The sequence below is a fragment of the Polypterus senegalus genome, chromosome 9 (genome assembly GCF_016835505.1).
Source record: "Polypterus senegalus isolate Bchr_013 chromosome 9, ASM1683550v1, whole genome shotgun sequence".
NCBI lineage: Eukaryota > Metazoa > Chordata > Cladistia > Polypteriformes > Polypteridae > Polypterus > Polypterus senegalus.
In genome coordinates this window covers 7,951,595-7,970,943 of record NC_053162.1, presented here as the reverse complement: position 1 = coordinate 7,970,943, position 19,349 = coordinate 7,951,595, and the positions used below count along the sequence as shown (strand labels likewise).

At 42.1% G+C, this 19,349-nt stretch overlaps 1 protein-coding gene across 8 annotated transcripts in view; it reads right to left on the bottom strand.

Moving 5' to 3' along the window:
- Positions 1–19,349, bottom strand: part of dnm1a (dynamin 1a) — a 471,312-nt gene that overhangs the window by 218,022 nt on the left and 233,941 nt on the right. For 6 of the 8 annotated variants that reach the window (XM_039762667.1, XM_039762673.1, XM_039762671.1 and 3 more), the window contains exon 14: positions 18,004–18,015. The exons of the other annotated variants lie outside the window; for them this stretch is intronic. In XM_039762667.1, the coding sequence (XP_039618601.1) occupies positions 18,004–18,015 (12 nt within the window). The remainder of the gene's footprint in view (positions 1–18,003; positions 18,016–19,349) is intronic. 8 annotated transcript variants of the gene reach the window in all.

Here is a 19,349-nt window from a genome sequence, read left to right as displayed (position 1 = left end):
AATGTAATGAATTATTATTACTACATTGAATTAACTGCCACCCTTGACACACCGTCTCACACAATTCTAGGTTTAGCTTCCTATGTGACAGAAGTGTGTCCTGTATACTGTGTCCTAACTGGCTGCTGTGTTGACAAACATCTTTAATACAGAGAAGTAACTTGTACCTGAAGAGAATGAAATGAATTATTTTAAGTCTCAAATGAACTGAGCCATTATTACTTTACCAGCTTCTCCTACCTCCTAACACTTAATTGGCCCCTTGAGCCTAACGGTATTAAGTGGGGTCCCACAAACCCTATCACCTCTCTACTAACTGTGGTTTTCTTTGACACATAGTTTTCATCTCGCCATGCACTGTAAATATTAATTGTCCTAACAATCTTGTGCCTATTCACACATGTCATGTCATTTTCTAACCCGCCTAATCCAGAACAGGATTACAGAGGGGACTGGAGCCTATCCCAGCCAGCATTTGGCACAAGGCAGGAACAAACCCTGGACAGTCCATCGCAGCATTTGTTTATGCATATTTGATCAATTTTGTACTTTATTGAAAATCAGTCAAATGTCTTTAATATGTGTTGGTTTGTGTGAGTTGTTATTTCTAAAAGGTTCCTTTTCGAGAAGATCAGGCCATTCAGCCCAACAAGCTCGTCCATCCAATTCACTTAAGAGTTTTCCAGATCCCTAAAACCCTACTTTCCACCACACTACATTTATTTCACGTGTCTGTGGTTCTGTGCATGAAGAAAAACTTCCTAACATTTGTGTAGAACCTCCCCTTAACAAGTTTCCAAGTATGCTCCATGTTCTGGTTAAAGAAATTATTTTGAAGTAACAGCTGGAATCCACAGTACTAATTCCTGTCGTAATTTTTGATACTTCAGCCATGTTGTTGTCTCTTGATCTGTTTGCTGGAACTGAAAATGTCCCTAAATCTGCCCAGCCACCCTCCACCACTGAACCTTCTCTAGCGTTGCTAAGTCTTTTCTTGTAGTAGATATTGATAATTAGGAAGGAGTCGGTCAAGTGACAATATGGCATTCAGCATGGTCACTTTCTTCATCACTCAGCATGGTGACTTTCTTCATCACTCAGCATAATCACTTTCTTCATCACTCAGCATGGTGACTTGCTTCATCACTCAGCATGGTCACTTGCTTCATCACTCAGCATGGTCACTTGCTTCATTTGTGATGTACGTAGGAAAGTCCTCCAGCCTTTTTATAATCACATTTTGGAACTCTGAAACACGTTATTATTTGTTACCATTTCAATGCAGGGCAGCAGGGTGGCGCAATGAGTAGCGCTGCTACCTCGCAGTTAGGGGACTCTGGTACCTGGGTCCTACCTCCCTGTGTGGAGTTTGCATGTTCTCCCCGTGTCTGCGTGGATTTCCTCCCACAGTCTAAAGATATGCAGGTTAGGTGCATTGGCGATCCTAAATTGTCCCTAGTGTGTGCTTGGTGTGTGTGTGTGTGCCCTGTGGTGGGCTGGCGCCCTGCCCGGGGTTTGTTTCCTGCCTTGCGCCCTGTGTTGGCTGGGATTGGCTCCAGCAGACCCCCGTGACCCTGTAGTTGGGATATGGCGTGTTGGATAATGGGTGAGTGGATTTCAATGCTGGAAATATGGGGACCATGTATAAAAAGCTTTGTTATTTCTACACAGTGTGATTGAAATGTATGCAAATCTCCTTAAATGGAGTCTGTAGTTTGTACTTTAATCACTTCAGGATTGTTTGATTTGAAATTTTAAACTATGGAGCAGAGAAGGAAATCAAGGAAAAATGTGTCTTTGTCCCTTAGATTATGGCGGGCACTATATATTGTCACATTCATGCATATGGGAGATAGCTTTAAGGCTCTAGTGACGGTGAAACCAGTGGTTGGCACTGTGGTCTAATGCATTCTCTTTTCCTGCCTCTGCAAAGCAGAAGACTGACAGCCACTCCACTGTGGACATCACTTCTTTTGTCAGCCCTCCTAGACTTATTCCTTTCTGCTGAGTGACTATATAAAACCTGGGAACCGGCCATTTTGTTCTCAGTTCTGTTTTGAATTCTCACATCTGGTAAGATGGCTCTACAAACCATCGCGTGTTCTTTCAAATTATATGGGGTGTCGCACACGCGCACATGGGAGACAGTTTACAGGCTCGAATGCTTGTATTTCCCAGGGGTTGGCACTGCCCTTTAAACTCTTTCTCCTTTATCGACCTGCAGACCTTCCCAAAAAATCAGCATCTTAAATCATCTTCCGGTTCTCAATCTTCTTGACATTTCCTTTTCTGTGGCTCCAGATCCTACCTTCTCTTGAAGTCACTTTACGGTTCCCAGGACACCCCCCATTTATTACACTATTTCCTGTCTGTCGCAATACACGGCTGCCATTTTGTAACAAGCTTCAGTTCTGTGTGGAGCTCATGTCTGTAAAGACACATCACTTTTCAACCACTAATTTCAATTAAATGGGGTGGATCCCCAAACCTTTTATATATACCAGGGAGCTTCACCCCCTGCTCACTTCGCTCGCCAACTCCCGTTTTTGTTTTCCAGATACACACTTTTATTTCAGACCTTCTGTAAAAACAATATTTGGAATCTTTCCGAGTCCCAACGTGCTGAATCTTTTTAATGAGGTCTGTGAGACGCGTGTTTAATGACTTTGTACCATAATTAAGGATAGGTTTCTCTTTTTGGAATTTCAGCACAGACAAAACGATCTTCATTATCAGCAGTTAATAATTTTTTTTTGCAAAGTAACCAATAAATGCATGCGACGTAAACTCTGTGTTTGAAATTCTCTCGACTTAAACTTCAAAGCCTTACAATATTTACATACTTCTGACATTTTATCTATGTCCATATATTCGATTTCTATTCGCCTTTTCGTTATTTCTCCGAGTAATAATTTCTCTTTCTTTTTACGCTAATGCAATCTTTACTTTCTTTTTTTGAACACTGTCATTTTTTTCTGCTTTCATATTCTGCATGTGTTTCTACGAGTCTTTTGAATTCCACTGTTTTCATTTTCTCTAACCTGCTCTGCATGTGTTTGGCTCCCTTATTTTTTAACCTTTTTATGACGGTTTACTTTGTTTTCTACTCTTTATCTTTTATTTCTGACCTCGCTTTATCCTGCTTTTGTTTTTCGAGTAATAATTTCCGTTTGTTTGCACTCCTGTGATCTTTACTTTCTTTTTTTTTTATACTTTCTAATTTTCCTACTTTCATATTCTTTAATTTTCTCCACATGTGTATCGTGCCAACATTTTTTTTTTTGCGCCTTTCGAATTCCACTGCTTTGATAATCTCTAACCTGCTCTGCATGTGTATAGTGCCAGCATCCGGATTGGACATGCTTTTTATTTCAATTCCGCTTGTTCCGGGCTGATAATTACTTTCCTTATTTTCTGAATTTGCACCAAGATTATTCTTTTTCTTTTTTGTCTCTCCAACAGCTTTTGAGTCTCTTTCCTCCGCACTGCTTTCTTCTTCGCTAAGTCGTCTATGTTTCACTTATAACGTATTGTCCTTATACATTTTATATGTGCTGAGAGCCCTGGATCTGTGTGTGCTCAAAGCCAAAACACGTCGTGCTTGCTCTTATTTGGTTGTAATTAGGGCGTTTTCAGAATTGACTTTAAAATTCTGCTTATGGTTTATAAAGCCTTAAAAAATCTCGCTCCATCTTATATATCGCAATGTCTGACACGTTATATTCCAAATCGTAACCTTAGATCCTTAAATGAGTGTCTCCTTAGAATTCCAAAAGCTAAACTTAAAAGAAGTGGTGAGGCGGTCGGCCTTCTGCTGTTATGCACCTAAACTCTGGAATAGCCTGCCAATAGGAATTCGCCAGGCTGATACAGTAGAGCACTTTAAAAAACTGCTAAAAACACATTACTGTAACATGGCCTTCTCATAACTTCACCTTCATCTAATCCTGATACTCTGTATATTCAATTCATTATAATAACTATTCATGGTGGCTTTAAAATCCATACTGACCCCTACTCTCTCCTCTGTTTCTTTTCCTGGTTTTCTGTGGTGGCAATCTGCGCCATCACCACCCAATCAAAGCACCATGATGCCCCTACACTGATGGATTAAAAGCTAGAAGTCTACATGACCGTCCTCATCAAGTCCTTCCAAGACACATTACTTTAATGTGGCCTTCTCATAACTTCACTTTAACTTAACCCTGAAACTCTGTGTATTCAATTCATTATAATAACTATTCATGGTGGCTCTAAATTCCGTACTGACCCCTACTCTCTCTTCTGTTTCTTTTTCCGGTTTCTTTGTGGTGGCGGCCTGTGCCACCACCACCTACTCAAAGCATCCTGATGCTCCAACATTGATGGACTAAAAGCCAGAAGTCTACGTGACCATCATCATCAAGTCCTTCCGTGAGAACCCTAAATACAAAGAGGACTGTTTCATTTATGTTAGGTAGATTGCCCAGAGGGCACTGCACAGTCTAATGGCCTGGAACCCTTGCAAATTTTATTTTTTTCCTCCAGGTGTCTGGAGTTTTTTTTTTTTTTTTCTGTCCACCCTTCGCCATCGGACATTACTCTTATTCTATGTTAATTAATGTTGACTTATTTTATTTTCTTACTGTGTCTTTTATTTTTTTGTTCTTCATTATGTAAAGCACTTTGAGCTACATTTTTTTGTATGAAAATGTGCTATATAAATAAATGTTGTTGTTGTGTCTTGCAAGAATCTCATGTTCTACGTCATCACGAGATGGTCCTTGATCAATCTCTTGGCACAAAGTCTCATGTTTAAGGTCCCTGTGAGATGCTCCGTGGCCAGTCTCTCTAGTTTCGCGGGTCTTTTAAGTGTCTTCCATGATCTTAACATGAAGATCACTTCTTGTCGACCTACTGTTTCTCTCCAGGATTTTTTTTCTAATAGAAAGATATTAGGCCTGGGAAATATAATGTGTTAATTTTTCCGATTAACGTGGTCTGTTTAATGTGTTAGAAAATATTGTCACATCCAAGGGCGGCAATGAAGCAAAGACTTCTGGCAGTGCTTTGGTCAGGGCAGCATTTTCATGCTTTTTACTTTCTCGTATAAGAAGTACAGGAAAAGAATTGTAATCGTCCAAAAATTCGACCTTGAGATTTTGATGAATCTCGATGTTTTAGACGTCCCTGAGTCCAATTTACTTTCTCGTTGGGAAAGTATTGTAATTGTTCAAATAGTAATTGTAAAAATTCAATTTCGAGATTTTGATGAATCTCGACGTTTACCATTTATGTAATGTAATGTCGTGTATGTAAACATGATAATTTGAGTATGCTTTCAGTTAGGTCAACCAAATTTTGTTTGTATTAGGCACAAAATGTAGATTTCTATCAACTTTTGAGCTATTTCCACTAACCGGAAGTGGTACTTTTTAATTCATGCATCTGCAGAGTCCGATATATTCAACTTTACTTTTATAATAATTGTTCAACATATTATTGATTTGATTGGATTTGTTGTTGATGGTTCTTTAATGTACATAATATAAAAATATAATCCTTATCTTGTGGTTTACTCCTCAAATATCCATCCCCATATCTGAGTATATGAGAAAGTCGAGGAGAGACCACTCCCGATTTGTTTTTGTTTTTTTAACATCATGAAACAATAGTACAAATAAGTTAAGTGAGTACCTAAAGAATTACATACACATGCGGTACCGTATTTATATACTACCTTCAAAAATTTTATAAAATATAGTTTTCATTTAAAGGCTTAACATTTCGTATTGCACGATTCACAAAGATACGCCAGATGTCAATACGTAGCACTGGTGTTCATTTTCTTGATATATTTATACTGGCACAAGTGCAGAGGAGTGTCAGGAAAGGACGGGGTTTACGGTAGTCCTGCTACAATGCTGAAGGAAAGTCGTGAAGGAAAAAATTACGCTTTCTCTCTTTTTCATTTCATGCTTCTATAACAAGATCGAATCAAGATCATATCATCTAAGTCCTAAAATAAGCTATCTTTGAGTGGCACTAAAAAAAGGCTCTAGTATCTCTGTATTCAACTCGCCAGTCTGCCAGCCAGCTTACAGTGCTGACTGCCCTAATATAATAACAAAACTCTCTACAATAGAAGTGTAATGATGATCCCTACCCAAGATTCAAATGTGCAGTATCTTCACTAATTTATGCAGCGAATGCAATATAACCATTTCATTAATGCACGGTTGTCAGTTTTTAAGTGAGATAAAAGCTACAGAGATCTTTTTTGTAGTGTGCCAGGAGCAAAGGTGTTAGTAGAGCAGTGTTTTCCAACTGTTTATCTGTTGTGGTACACTTCTTGTTACCCAAAAAATCCCAAGACACCACACGACCAGACGACCAACCGCAAAAGCACTAAATTTATACACATGCTAAACGGTCCAAAGGGGCGGGACATTTAAATCAGTCTTCAGCAGTGACGTTCAAAGTCAACAGTCGATTGGATCGTTTAATTCATAATTTGACACATCTGTGTCTCATATGCTATGCCAATTTGATAATTAATACATTGGACTTGTTTTCAACTTGCCTTTTGGAAGGCATTCAAATTGCTCAAGTAGTATTTTATTAAAAGTTCAGGTTTAAGGTAATTGTTTAAGTTTAAAATATGCCATTCATTTTTTTTTAATTCCTTTGTGTTCATTCTACATTATATTTATGATTCAATGTGTATTTACTTCATGATTTATGCATTCTTTCTATAATGACGTTTTAGTGTTAGATGTGATTAATTGCAATTAATTTCATATATTCATGTGATTAATTAATTTTTTTTAATTGATTCCCATCTCCCGATATATATATATATATATATATAAACCAAGTACCACTGACTCGCTCATCACAAAATCTCCCGAACCATAAGGACTTGGGACTTGAAATTTGGAATGTAGGTTACCCTTGGCCCATAGGTGCTCACTAAGAAATGGTTTAAAAAATTTTGCAGTCCAAGCGCATTCTGTCTGTATGTCTGTCCGCTTTTCACGAGAGAATTACTTAACGGGTTTAGATCTGGTTGTTTTCTAAAATTTGCTTGAACTTTCCGGTTGATTTTGCGACTTCTCTCATCGCTTGTGGTACTGGGGGATTTATGCAAATCCAACAGAGTGGCTGTGGGCCGAGAGCAGGGGGGGCGGGGCCTTCCTCATTCACTCGGCAGCCTCTCTTTTGAGTCGCTCTGCCTTTCGCCACGTGTTGGAGCGCACCTCGCCTCCGCTTTGTTAGAGATACCGGTTTGTTCAACAGACATTATCATCTCCAGATTGTTAAGGAGTAACGTTTGACTTTTTGAGAGACAGAGATCAGAGCTCCGTGTGTTTTAGAGGGCAACTGCTGATTGCCAGAGATATCACGTCCATGCGCTTTTCTCCCCCGAGCTGAACACGATCAGATACAGTGCCAACATCTATTGATTAAAGTTTGTCCTGTTTCATTACTATGTGGGTGCAGCCATGGGGTTCAGCTAGTATATATACTCCATCCATCCATTTTTTAACCCGCTGAATCCAAATACAGGGTCACGGGGGTCTGCTGGAGCCAATCCCAGCCAACACAGGGCACAAGGCAGGAACCAATCCTGGGCAGGGTGCCAACCCACCACAGTAGTATATATACTATACAGTATATATATATTTATACCGTATTTACGCGTGTATCACATGCACATTTTTTCCCGAAAATTAGCATTAGAAAATCAGGTGTGCATCATACACGAGGAAATGTAATTCTGGAATGTTTACTTCTGCTTGGGCTCTCTCTCTCTCTCTAAACGCTTCCTATACAATCACAACGCGCGTCATACACGGGGCAAAACTTTTTTCGCGATTTTCTTAGTAAAAATTAGGGTGCGCATCTTACACGAGGGTGCGTGGTAGATGAGTAAATACGGTATATTCTTATATAATACGCTACCGTGGCTGTTTGTTTGTCTGTCCAGGATTTTAAATCACCTGTAGCTCGCAAACCATTTGACCTATTGACCTGAAATTTGGTACACATACAGTATACTACGTGACCTCTACTGTCCGCTTTCGAGGCAATGATTGACCTCCAAGGTTATTCCTCTTTTTATTTTTTTTAATTCATTGTAGAATCAACTCTCAGCAGCAGGGCAGCCATGCGGCGCATGTGTACGGGTGCTGTTCTCATCCCTACCACCTTTGTCGTCACGTCCCCTACCTCTTCATATCTTAAATCATTCTTGTGGCAGATTGAAGACTTAAGTGCCAGATTAAGTGAAAAATGAAGGAAAACATACTAAGTAATTGCAACACAAGCACTGACTTAATCACTTTTAACGCGTAAAGATGCCGACGAAAGAAGAGAAGAAGCGGGCCGTTAGGGTGGAGAGAAGAAGAGCTGCTCAGGAAGCGACAAGTGCATCAACCTCTGAGCAAGCAAATGATAAACGTACAGAGAATGACGATGAAAACTAGGAATGATCAAGTCAAGTGTACTCACGGCACGTTATTCTGCGGTGTGCCATTACTGATATATATTTATTTTCAAGCATGCACATCAGAGGATCTCCCTCCGAATTCTTCCCAGATATGTGCTACCACCCTGACCCGAGATGGGAAGCTGTCGCTAACTGTCTTGTCTTCTTCTTCCTCCAAAATGCAGAGAAACCGCTCAGTGACCGAACTGATTCTGCCCTTTCTGGTCCCTGGGCCATAAAAGCAAGACTACCCGGAAGAAGGCGTCATCTCTTGTTCAAGTGACCTAAGGAGAAGTGCTCCATAGTCTGTTTCTAATCTAGTTGATCTGACTAAACTAGTGAGAGTTCAACAGGGCAGCATTTTTGTTTCTTTCATTGAACACCCTTGCACATTGCTTTTGTTCAATTCTGTAAAAAAGTAAATGGGTACAGCCGGGTTGGCACTGTCAAAATTTGTTGTAGTATCAGCCTGTCATTCCCTCAGATGACCACAATACACTGTATATAGTTTTTATTCATCCATCCATTTTCTAACCCACTGAATCCAAATACAGGGTCACGGGGGTCTGCCGGAGCCAATCCCAGCCAATACAGGGCACAAGGCAGGAACCAATCCTGGGCAGGGTGCCAACCCACTGCAGGACACACACAAACACACCAAGCACACACTAGGGCCAATTTAGAACCGCCAATCCACCTAACCTGCATGTCTTTGGACTGTGGGAGGAAACCGGAGCGCCCAGAGGAAACCCACGCAGACACGGGGAGAACATGCAAACTCCACACAGGGAAGACCCGGGAAGCGAACCCGGGTCTCCTAACTGCGAGGCAGCAGCGCTACCACTGCACCACCGTGCCGCCCTATAGTTTTTATTTCTTGATGATATTCCAGACAGTTTATTGCATCTTCTAGTGTGGCTTCTGTGTTTCTGTTCAGGAAGTTTTCTATGGACAGTCGTCTCGGACACATCCACACTTGCCTCCTGGAGGCATTTACCGGTTTTTCTTCACTATAGTGAGGATTCTTCTATCATCAGCAGTGGAGGTCTTTCTTGTCCTACCAGCCCCTTTGTGATTACTGAGTACACCGATGTGTTCTTTCCTCTTCCTGATACTCCAGACAGTCGATTTCTGCCATCCTAAGGTCTCACTGATGTTTCCAATGGTTTCATTCTTGTCTTTCAGCCTCATGATGGCTTCTTTGACTTTCTTTGGCACAGCTCTTGTCCTCCTGTTAAAGAATGGCAACTACAGAATCCATCCATCCATTTTCTAACCCGCTGAATCTGAATAGGGTCACGGGGGTCTGCTGGAGCCAATCCCAGCCAACACAGGGCACAAGGCAGGAACCAATCCCGGGCAGGGTGCCAACCCACCGCAGGACACACACAAACACACCAAGCACACACTAGGGACAATTTAGGATCACCAATGCACCTAACCTGCATGTCTTTGGACTGTGAGAGGAAACCCACGCAGACATGGGGAGAACATGCAAACTCCACACAGGGAGGGAGGACCCAGGAAGCGAACCCCAGGTCTCCTAACTGCGAGGCAGCAACGCTACCCACTGCACCACCGTGCTGCCCTGGACTGAATCAGTCATTGTTAAACTTTATTTTTTTTCTCACGACCCAGTTTTTTCTGTTGTGTGTCTTCGCAGCCCGTAATCGTTGATCCCCATGCCGTATGTCATCCTAGGGAGGGGGGTGGTGGTCCCCCATGGTGAATCACCACCAGCTGTCATCATTTCCCTCTTGGAAAATCATCCCGGTCCTCACTTGGAGAATTGCGGCTGAAAATGCAAGCAGTGAGCCATCCCACAGTAGGGCCAATTTAGAATTGCCAATCCACCTAACCTGCATGTCTTTGGATTGTGGGAGGAAACCGGAGCGCCCGGAGGAAACCCACGCAGACACGGGAGAACATGCAAACTCCACGCAGGGAGGACCCGGGAAGTGAACCCGGGTCTCCTAACTGCGAGGCAGCAGCGCTACCACTGCGTCACCGTGCCGCCCAACTACAGAATGCACCGGGTAAAAGCAAACCGAGGTGTCTTATGAAGACATGAAACCCACCTGAGAGATCATAAACTCCTGTCTTGGCAATTGTCCTAAACCCTATAGTGTCCTGAAATGGGGCGTGTAGAAAACGTGTGATGAGACCAATGGTTTTATTCTTGTTTTTCAGCCTCATGATGGCTTTTTGACTTTTGTTGGCACAGCTCATGTCCTTGTGTTGAAGAATGACAACTACAGACTCCAAAGGATAGAAGCAAGCTGAGGTGTTAAGCCACGAAACCCACCTAACGAATCACAAACACCATTATGACGCCCTGAAATGGGGGGGCCGTGTAGAAAAACTGTTGTGTGTTGAAATGTCTGCAAATCCCCTTCAATGAATGTGCACTTTAATTACAAGTGTTGCTCTACTACATTTTTCTTTGTCACTATATCTGGACAATACTGTTGTGAGTTTTATTCACATGTGCATGTTACATTTGGCACACAGGGGCTCAGCAGTTAGAATTGCTAGCCAAGCATTGGATTAGATGGCCAAAGACAACTGGAGGCTTGTATAGTCGGCTTAAACACAGGATAGGGTATTTCTGTCCTCTGTCAGCACAAAATCTTCTTTCCGTATTGGGAGAATGAGAACCGGCATGTAAACACTATGATATTTCTATATTTTGTGGAGGAGGAATTCAGCCCTTGTTTGGAGACAGAGAAGACCAGCAAGTTGAAGAAGAACATTATAAAGGCTTGGAGAACAGCCAGACCCTTCGAGGCTGTGCCGACAAAGTTCGAAAAACCTCCCAGCGTGGGGACGAGAAAATGGCTGACTGTGTTGATCCAGATTCTCACCTGGATAAAAAGTCTGTCCATATGCCTCCCCGTCTGTAACCGCGTAAAACGTCAGTAAATGTAAGCTAAAAGATATTTTGTCTCATGTGATTCTTGTACCGCCATAATCACGATGGGAGGGATATCGCCTTTTCTGGTATATTACGATATAGTTTAGTTATTTAATATGCCACAATTTCAAAGGAACACATTTCCCAGAGAGCTAATGCCTCTTCAGGAAACGAGTGTGAATTGTTTGGTTTGTAATTTCAAACTGTGGAGCACAAGAGGGAAAAGTGTGTTTTTGTCCCAAACATTATGGATGGCACTGTATTTTTCTTTGTTTCTGTATGGTTTGATGTCAGCCCTCATACCCCATTACCTCAGTGTCACTAGTGTCCATACAACAACAAACGAATCCAAAGTATATCTGAGGGCACCTCTTGACTTGTGCTCTTTGTGAATTTGGTTTCTGTGTGAATCTATTTTAACAACAATGCAAAACCGTAGAGATATTAGTGACAGCTGCAAGTACTCAGCTTGAAAATGTGCCATCTGTACACTTAAGAAATGTGTGTAAGGAATACGCAGCAAACAGCAGTGCGGCCACAACACGACTGCTAAAAGCAGAGTATGTACGGTATAATGTATGTATGACTTTTCTAATTACGAAAAAGCTGAAGTATTTTTAGTCCCATTTCAGAAAAGACTTTTTCGCCTAACCCACTAGGCTATTCATTTTAGACCACAGTTGGATGTTTGCTATAAACATGCCACATTTCAGTTATAGCTCTGATGATGCAGCAGATACTTCATGCTGGCTTCCAGGTCACGTGCATCTTTTTGTGGGTTCCAATCCCAGTGCTGGAGGCGGCTTCTTATGTGGCTGTGGCTTTGACTTTTACAGTTTGGGCTCAATCTCTCCTCCTTACTGTGCTACTTTTTCTTTTTAGTATTACTGCTACCCACAAACATGAGGAAATTACTTATTATTATAGCCAATGCTAATTACAAAGAACAAAAAAAAATCATAATTTGAAGTAATTTTTAAGTTATTTGAAGGGATCTTTAGCTACAAGGACTAAAGGTCAGACAAAATGGTTCCATTTGTAATTCTCACACCACAATCTTGGAATTGCTATATGACTAAAAACAGTTTAGCACTAAGGATGTTGTCCTAGGTTTTCATCTCTAAGAACTTGAACTCTTATTCTGCATCTTGCCTCCCTCTAATTGGCTGATTTAACCTAAATATAGTATCCATCCTTCCATCTATCCATTTTCTACCATTTATTTTGGTCCTGGGCTGTGGGGCACCTGTTGGTGAAGAAAGATTCACGGATCTTGACTTTGCGCTATCCCCTCGAGGTTGCTGGATATCATGGCCGGCCCGTACACTGGTACTGTGAGTGCTGTGCAGAGTGGAGGTCGAACCTCTGTGTTTTTCCAAGTTGATTCTGGGGTTTGTCAGTGGTGTGTTCTGCTCCTACTCTGTTCAATGTTGGCATGGACTGGGTGTTGTGCAAGGTCGTGGGGTCCAGCAGCTGTGGGGCATCTGTTGGTGAAGAAAGATTCACGGATCTTGACTTTGTTGACGATGCTGTGATCTTCGCAGAGTCAATGGAGGCTCTGATTGCGGCGCTCGAGAGACTGAGTGAGGGGTCTGAGTGTCGAGATCTGCGAGTGTCCTGATAAAAACCAAAGAGCCAGGCCTTTAATGACCTCTTGGGCACGGCCATCAGCAGTGTGTCTGTCTGCGGAGAGAGTGTCGACCTCATCGAGAGGTTTACTTACCTCAGGAGTGACACTCACGTCTCTGGTGACTCTTTCTATGAAGTTAGTAGACGGATTGGGAGAGCTTGCTTGGGGGTCATGAAGTCGCTGGAAAGGGGTGTGTGACGCAACTGATATCTATGCAAAAGGATGAAGGTCCAAGTCTTTAGAGTCCTGGTGCTTCCTGTCTTGCTATATGGATGTGAGACATGGACGCTATCCAATGACCTGAGACGAAGACTGGACTCCTTCAGTATTTTGTCTCTCCGGAAAATCATTGGGTACCGCTGGTTTGACTTTGTGTTGCTCATGGAGTCCCGAATGAGGCACATGACCTGCATTGTGAGGGTGCGCCAGTTACGGCACTACGGCCATGTAGCACGTTTCCCCGAGGGTGATCCGGCTCGCAGGATCCTCATTGTTGGGGACCCGAGTGGCTGGACTAGGCCATGGGGTCAACCACATAACACCTGGCTGTGGCAGATAGAGGGTCATTTCCAGAGGGTGGGACTGGACCGCGTTTCTGCCTGGGGGGTTGCCAACCGCGATCCTGAGTTGTTTCGTCGTGTAGTGGGTGCGGCAACACACTTTACCAGTGCATGCTCCCCAACTTGACTTGACTTGACTGGTTGCAGGAACAGCAGTCCAAATTATGATGCCCAGACCCAGGCCTTTTCTCTACCACCTTTTCCAGCTCTTCTGGAGAGATGCTTAGGTGTTCCAAGAGCAACTGGGAGATGTAATCTGTCCAGTGTGTCCGAGGTCCACTCCCATTTGAAAATGTCTGTCCTAATCTGATGCCCGAACCACATCAACTGGTGTCTTACAATGTGGAGAAGCAATGACTCTGCATTGAGTTTCACCTGAACGTCTGTGCACATCACCCTATCTCTAAAACTGAGCCCAGATGCCACACTAAGGAAGTTCATTTCTGCCACTTGTATCCATAATCTAGTTCTTTTGGTCACTAACCAAATCTTGCGGCCATAAGGGAGGGTAGGAACACAGATCAACTGGTAAATCAAGAGCTTTGCCTTCTGCCTTGTCTCTCTCTTCACCATGATTGACTGGTACAACGTCTACATAGCTGTTGACGCTGCTCCAATCTGCCTGTCGTACCCTCTTCTCTCTCCCTCACTGATGAACAAGACCCTGAGATATTTAGGTTCTTCCACTTGAGACAGCACCTCCTCCCCAACCCAGAAGAGGGCACTCCATCCTCTTCTGGAACTATGAGAACTATGACCTCCGACTGGAGGTGCTAAACTAATTCCTGACTGTTTTACACTCAGCTTCAAACCAAGTATATCAGTAAAAGAATAATATCCTCGAGTTAATGATCTTATTGAATTACAACGTTCACATATTTGGTAACATTTGAGGATTTCATTTTGTTGTTCAAATGTATGCTAAAAGAGCCAGCATAGTGGCATAGCAGTTGCCACTGCTGCTTTACATTTCCAGTGTTGTTGGGTTCAAATCCAGCAGTCTCTGTGGAGTTTACATATGCCTTCCTATCTTCAAGTTTTTTCCTCACACCTCCCAAACAACGTGCATGTTTGGTTATTCCAAATGGACCATTCGTGAGTGCGATTGTAGATGTGTGTGAGAGTGGATCCTGTGAAGAAAATGAACCTCTGTTCAGGGTTAGTTACTGCCTTCCACCCTGTGCTTCCAAAATAGTCTTGGGTTCCCTCAATTCTTGATTGGATTACGTGGGTTTGAGTACACAGACATGCTTTGTTAATCCCTGAGGAAGAAACAAACATTGGGGGTCAGCCATTGTACAGTACCCCTGGAGTAACTTTCAGGTTAAGGGCCTTGCTCAAGGGCCCAATGGAGTAGGATCCCTTTATGCACATTAACATGTTACCTTTCTTGTACTCACTGTTACCAGGATAGGCCTCTGACATCCGATGACCAAGACAAACTAGATTAAGTGAACTTGAGAATGTTACGTTACTCATGTTAATGCCTAGGAATTGACTTTAACATTCACGTGCCAATGTTTCAGGATGTACGAGTGCAGTTGGATGATAAAGTGGACTGGACTGCCAATACTGATGCTCTGTGTAAGAAAGGACAGAGCCGACTATACTCCCTTAGAAGGCTGGCGTCCTTCAATATCTGTAATAAGATGCTGCAGATGTTCTACCAGATGGTTGTGGCGAGCGCCCTCTTCTGGTGTGCTGGGGAGGCAGCATAAAGAAGAGGAACACCTCACGCCTGGACAAACTGGTGAGGAAGGCAGGCTCTATTGTAGGCACGGAGCTGGGCAGTCTGACATACGTGGCAGAGCGACGGGTGCTGAGCAGACTCCTGTCAATCATGGAGAATCCACTGAACAGGATCATCTCCAGACAGAGGAGCAGCTTCAGCGACAGACTGCTGTCACCATCCTGCTCCACTGACAGACTGAGGAGACCCCACACTATGCGAGTCTTCAATTCCACCCGGGGGGGTAAACGTTAACATTATACAAAGTTATTGTCCGTTATACCTTCATTGTTATCACTCTTTAATTTAATATTGTTCTATTATAAGTACGCTGCTGCTGGAGTATGGGAATTTCCCATTGGAGATTAATAAAAGTATCTATCTATCTATCTATCTATCTATCATATAGTGTCCTTCCTATCTATCTATCTATCTATCTATCTATCTATCTATCTATCTATCAGTTTATGTAGTATCTTTGTTTTGTTTTATATAGTGCCTTTCATATCTATCTATCTATCTATCTATTATATAGTGCCTTTCATATCTATCTATCTATCTATCATATAGTGCCCTTCCTATCTATCTATCTATGAACAGTAGCACTGGGCAGTATGGCCTAACATATAAAATATCTGTAAAAATAAAAATAAAATAGCTTTAATTAAGTAATGTAAGGATTAATGTAACTAACCCTGATGTCCATCTTAACACTCTGCTACTTCAATAGATTTGACTGCCAGCGTTCACTTTTCTTGACCCTACAAAAGTATAGCCTTACTTACTTGTCTGCTTGCTGAGGCTGCTGTTGCCAAGCAAACACAGCACAAGACATGGCTGGCTTCTTCCTGTCCTCTCTTCCTGTTTGAATAGGTCCAATCAGGTTGAAGCACACAGCACGCTGGGTAATTCTTTTAACAGGGTTGCCTCACATACTGCACACAATTTCATACATAAAGCCAAGAACTTATAGTTCTGTTGTTTTTTTTGTAGTCACGCTTTGTTTAAATATGTTCGCAAAGTTCTTCACTTATGTTTAAGCACACTGGTAAAATAGTTTTCTCAAAATCCATTCCAGAAGAAGAATTTAATCTTAACCACTACTAGTTAACAGTTCAGGATTTGACTTGGTATTCATTTGATATGTAAGGAATATCCATCCATCCATTATCTAACCCACTAAATCCTAAATACGGGGGTCTGCTGGAGTAAATCCCAGCCAACACAGGACACAAGGCAGGAAAAAACCCTAGGCAGGGTGCCAGCCCACCACAGGGCACACACACACACCAAGGACAATTTAGGATCACCAATCCACCTAACCTGCATGTCTTTGGACTGTGGGAGGAAACCCACGCAGACACAGAGAGACCATGCAAACTCCACACAGGGAGGACCTGGGAAGCAAACCCGGGTCTCCTAACTGCGAGGCAGAAGCACTACCCACTGTGCCACCGTGCCGCCCTATGTAAGGAATTGTTAGCTCAAAATTAAAAACAGGGAATAATTACACAGAAATGTCTTTCTATAATCCCTCCAAGTCCTATGGCATGCCTACTACTTGCAGTTGCCCAGAAGTAGCCAGCTTGCCTCAAACAGATCTATGTCTGGGTAGTCATCCCAGGCGAATGTTGCTGTAGGTGCATCAGCTACTCTTAATCATCTGGGACCCAATCAGCTGATTCATCTGATGCACTTTTGTTTTCGAATTCAATATCATTTGCATCAAAATCGGAGTCCAAAACGCCGCAGCCTGATTTAGCAATAATAAACAAACCGTCGTCAGAAGATTGTTTTGCTTTCCGCATTTGCTTCGTTCTTTCTCCAGAAAATGATGCGACTTTAAAAGCTGACTATTCTGCACACATGTTGATTTTCAAAGTCGAATCAACAAAGCTAACTGCCTAGCGAAATGAGTCTAGGGTGGTCCAGATCTAATTATGCAATTTTCATTACGCTCTGAACTTATTAAGTTTATTACATAGAAAATCACCCGAAAAATCCCGGACCATCGAGAAGTGTGCGAACTGACAACATGAAGAATCGTCCCCGCATAAATCAAAGTCATCCAGACGATCTGAATCTGCATAATCAGATCTGGACCACCCTGTAGGTTTATAATGTAACGGTGGGTTTTTTCAACCTGCACAAATGATTACCACCCTCTACCCCTAGAGGTCGACATTAGTCGACTTCTGCCTTCACCTGCGGATGTCAACATAAGTCAACCACCCGTTCCCAAAGTGTTAAGGCATCCAAGAGGTTCTATAAACTTCTAGGAGCTGTTTTTGATAAAAGTCGACCACAACCTGAAATAAATAAAACCTGTATGTCTGGATTTAAAATTTGAAATCATAGTATTGAGTCTTCTTTTACCAGTTGCCACCTCGAAATCACTATGCATATATGGAAAACATGAACAATCACACATAAAACATGTACACGGTAGATTAAATGCACTGCACACTTCTTCAGAGTCTACTGATGGTAACTCAAAGACGCATCTCCATTGGACGACATGACCAAAGTATCAACAGAATATGGTGTAATAATAGAAAAAGGGTCAAGAGTTAGGAAGGCAAAGGGAATTAGTAAACTGCGAAGGGGCTCGTGAGTGAGTCGAGTGGGATTAGTGAACATCAGAGCACACACAGGCATGCATCTGTGCGCTCACACACACGGTGCAGACTTCCTACTCACCATGATCTCATCCTGTAGGGAGTTGCCATGGCAACAGCAGCACAGCAAAGAGAAGGGGTGAGACATTTATTAGAGAAGCAGAACGAAGCTGTGACCTGACTGACACTCGGCCATCCTTCAAAAATAGCATTGAAAAGTGAGGTCTTCTTTTTATTTCTGTGATTAGTAGATCACTATCATGCACTTAATAAGAATAATAACAAAAATCCATCATTAAAATATAACTTGAGGAAAGATATCATTCAATATTAAAAGTTATTATAGAGATTATAAGAAAGTGAAGACAGTTGGAAAATGAAGGAATGAATTAAAATACACTTGTAACCCAACTTTTTTTTAAGCTTTTGTCCATATTTTTTATATATGTGATATGAAAATAGAAAGATTAAAGTAAAGTATACATTTCATTAAACATTTGCATAGCATTGCTTACCCCCAACACTAAATTTATAATCATCTGATATTGGACAATAATGTGATTATGTCTGAGTAACTCTTAAGGATACTCGCAAGAAAGGGTTATTTGTTGTTGTTTTTTTTTTTTTACATTTTTAACAAAAGGGTATTCAAATGAGCTTCACCACCATCATCATGTTCACCACATTTCCAATGTTCACTGAAGTGGTGTGTCAGCATCATGATATCCCAAGAGAGGCCTCATCTGAGAGCACTTCTGATCCTCCGCTACACTCTTTTAGGGCCCCACGCTAAGTGAAATCTTCACACCGCAAAATGTGCAAAGCTTTGAGGTTCAAGAATCGAGTTGGACGCAGGACGGGGTCAGGGGTCGCATCCCGTGAAAAGTCTTTGCGTGTTAAACCAGTCATATGGGATTGCATTGTCCACAGTCGTTCTTATCAAGTGAATGAATTGCCTTTAGTGTGAATCTCAACCATCTTGAGAAAAGCGGCCCACTGTCAATCACCTCATAATAGAAAAAAACGGCACGTCACTTTCCTCCTGGGGTTTAAATGTAATCATCTTGGACTTGAAGAATGGAGGTTGTTTCAAGTAGAACCTCATCTATGTGTGCTACACTTACTATGGAGGAATTCTGCTGTCTGTAAGTGTACTCAGAAAAATCAGCATAACAAAATGGATGAACATGACAGAGACAGCTAAGTGTCGCTCATTCTATTTTTAAAAAATCGATTAGGAGTGTGTGGGGATTACAGAAAGCTGTACACATATATCCGGCGCCGCCGCGAGTGGCTGCCATTCTAGCAGCTCCGTGTATGACTTTATCTTTTTACCTTTTTTTCTCTATTTCACTGATCACTTCTACCACTTTCTTTTATGTGGAATCGCTCCCTGGACACTTTTTACTACTTGACATGGATTTTTGT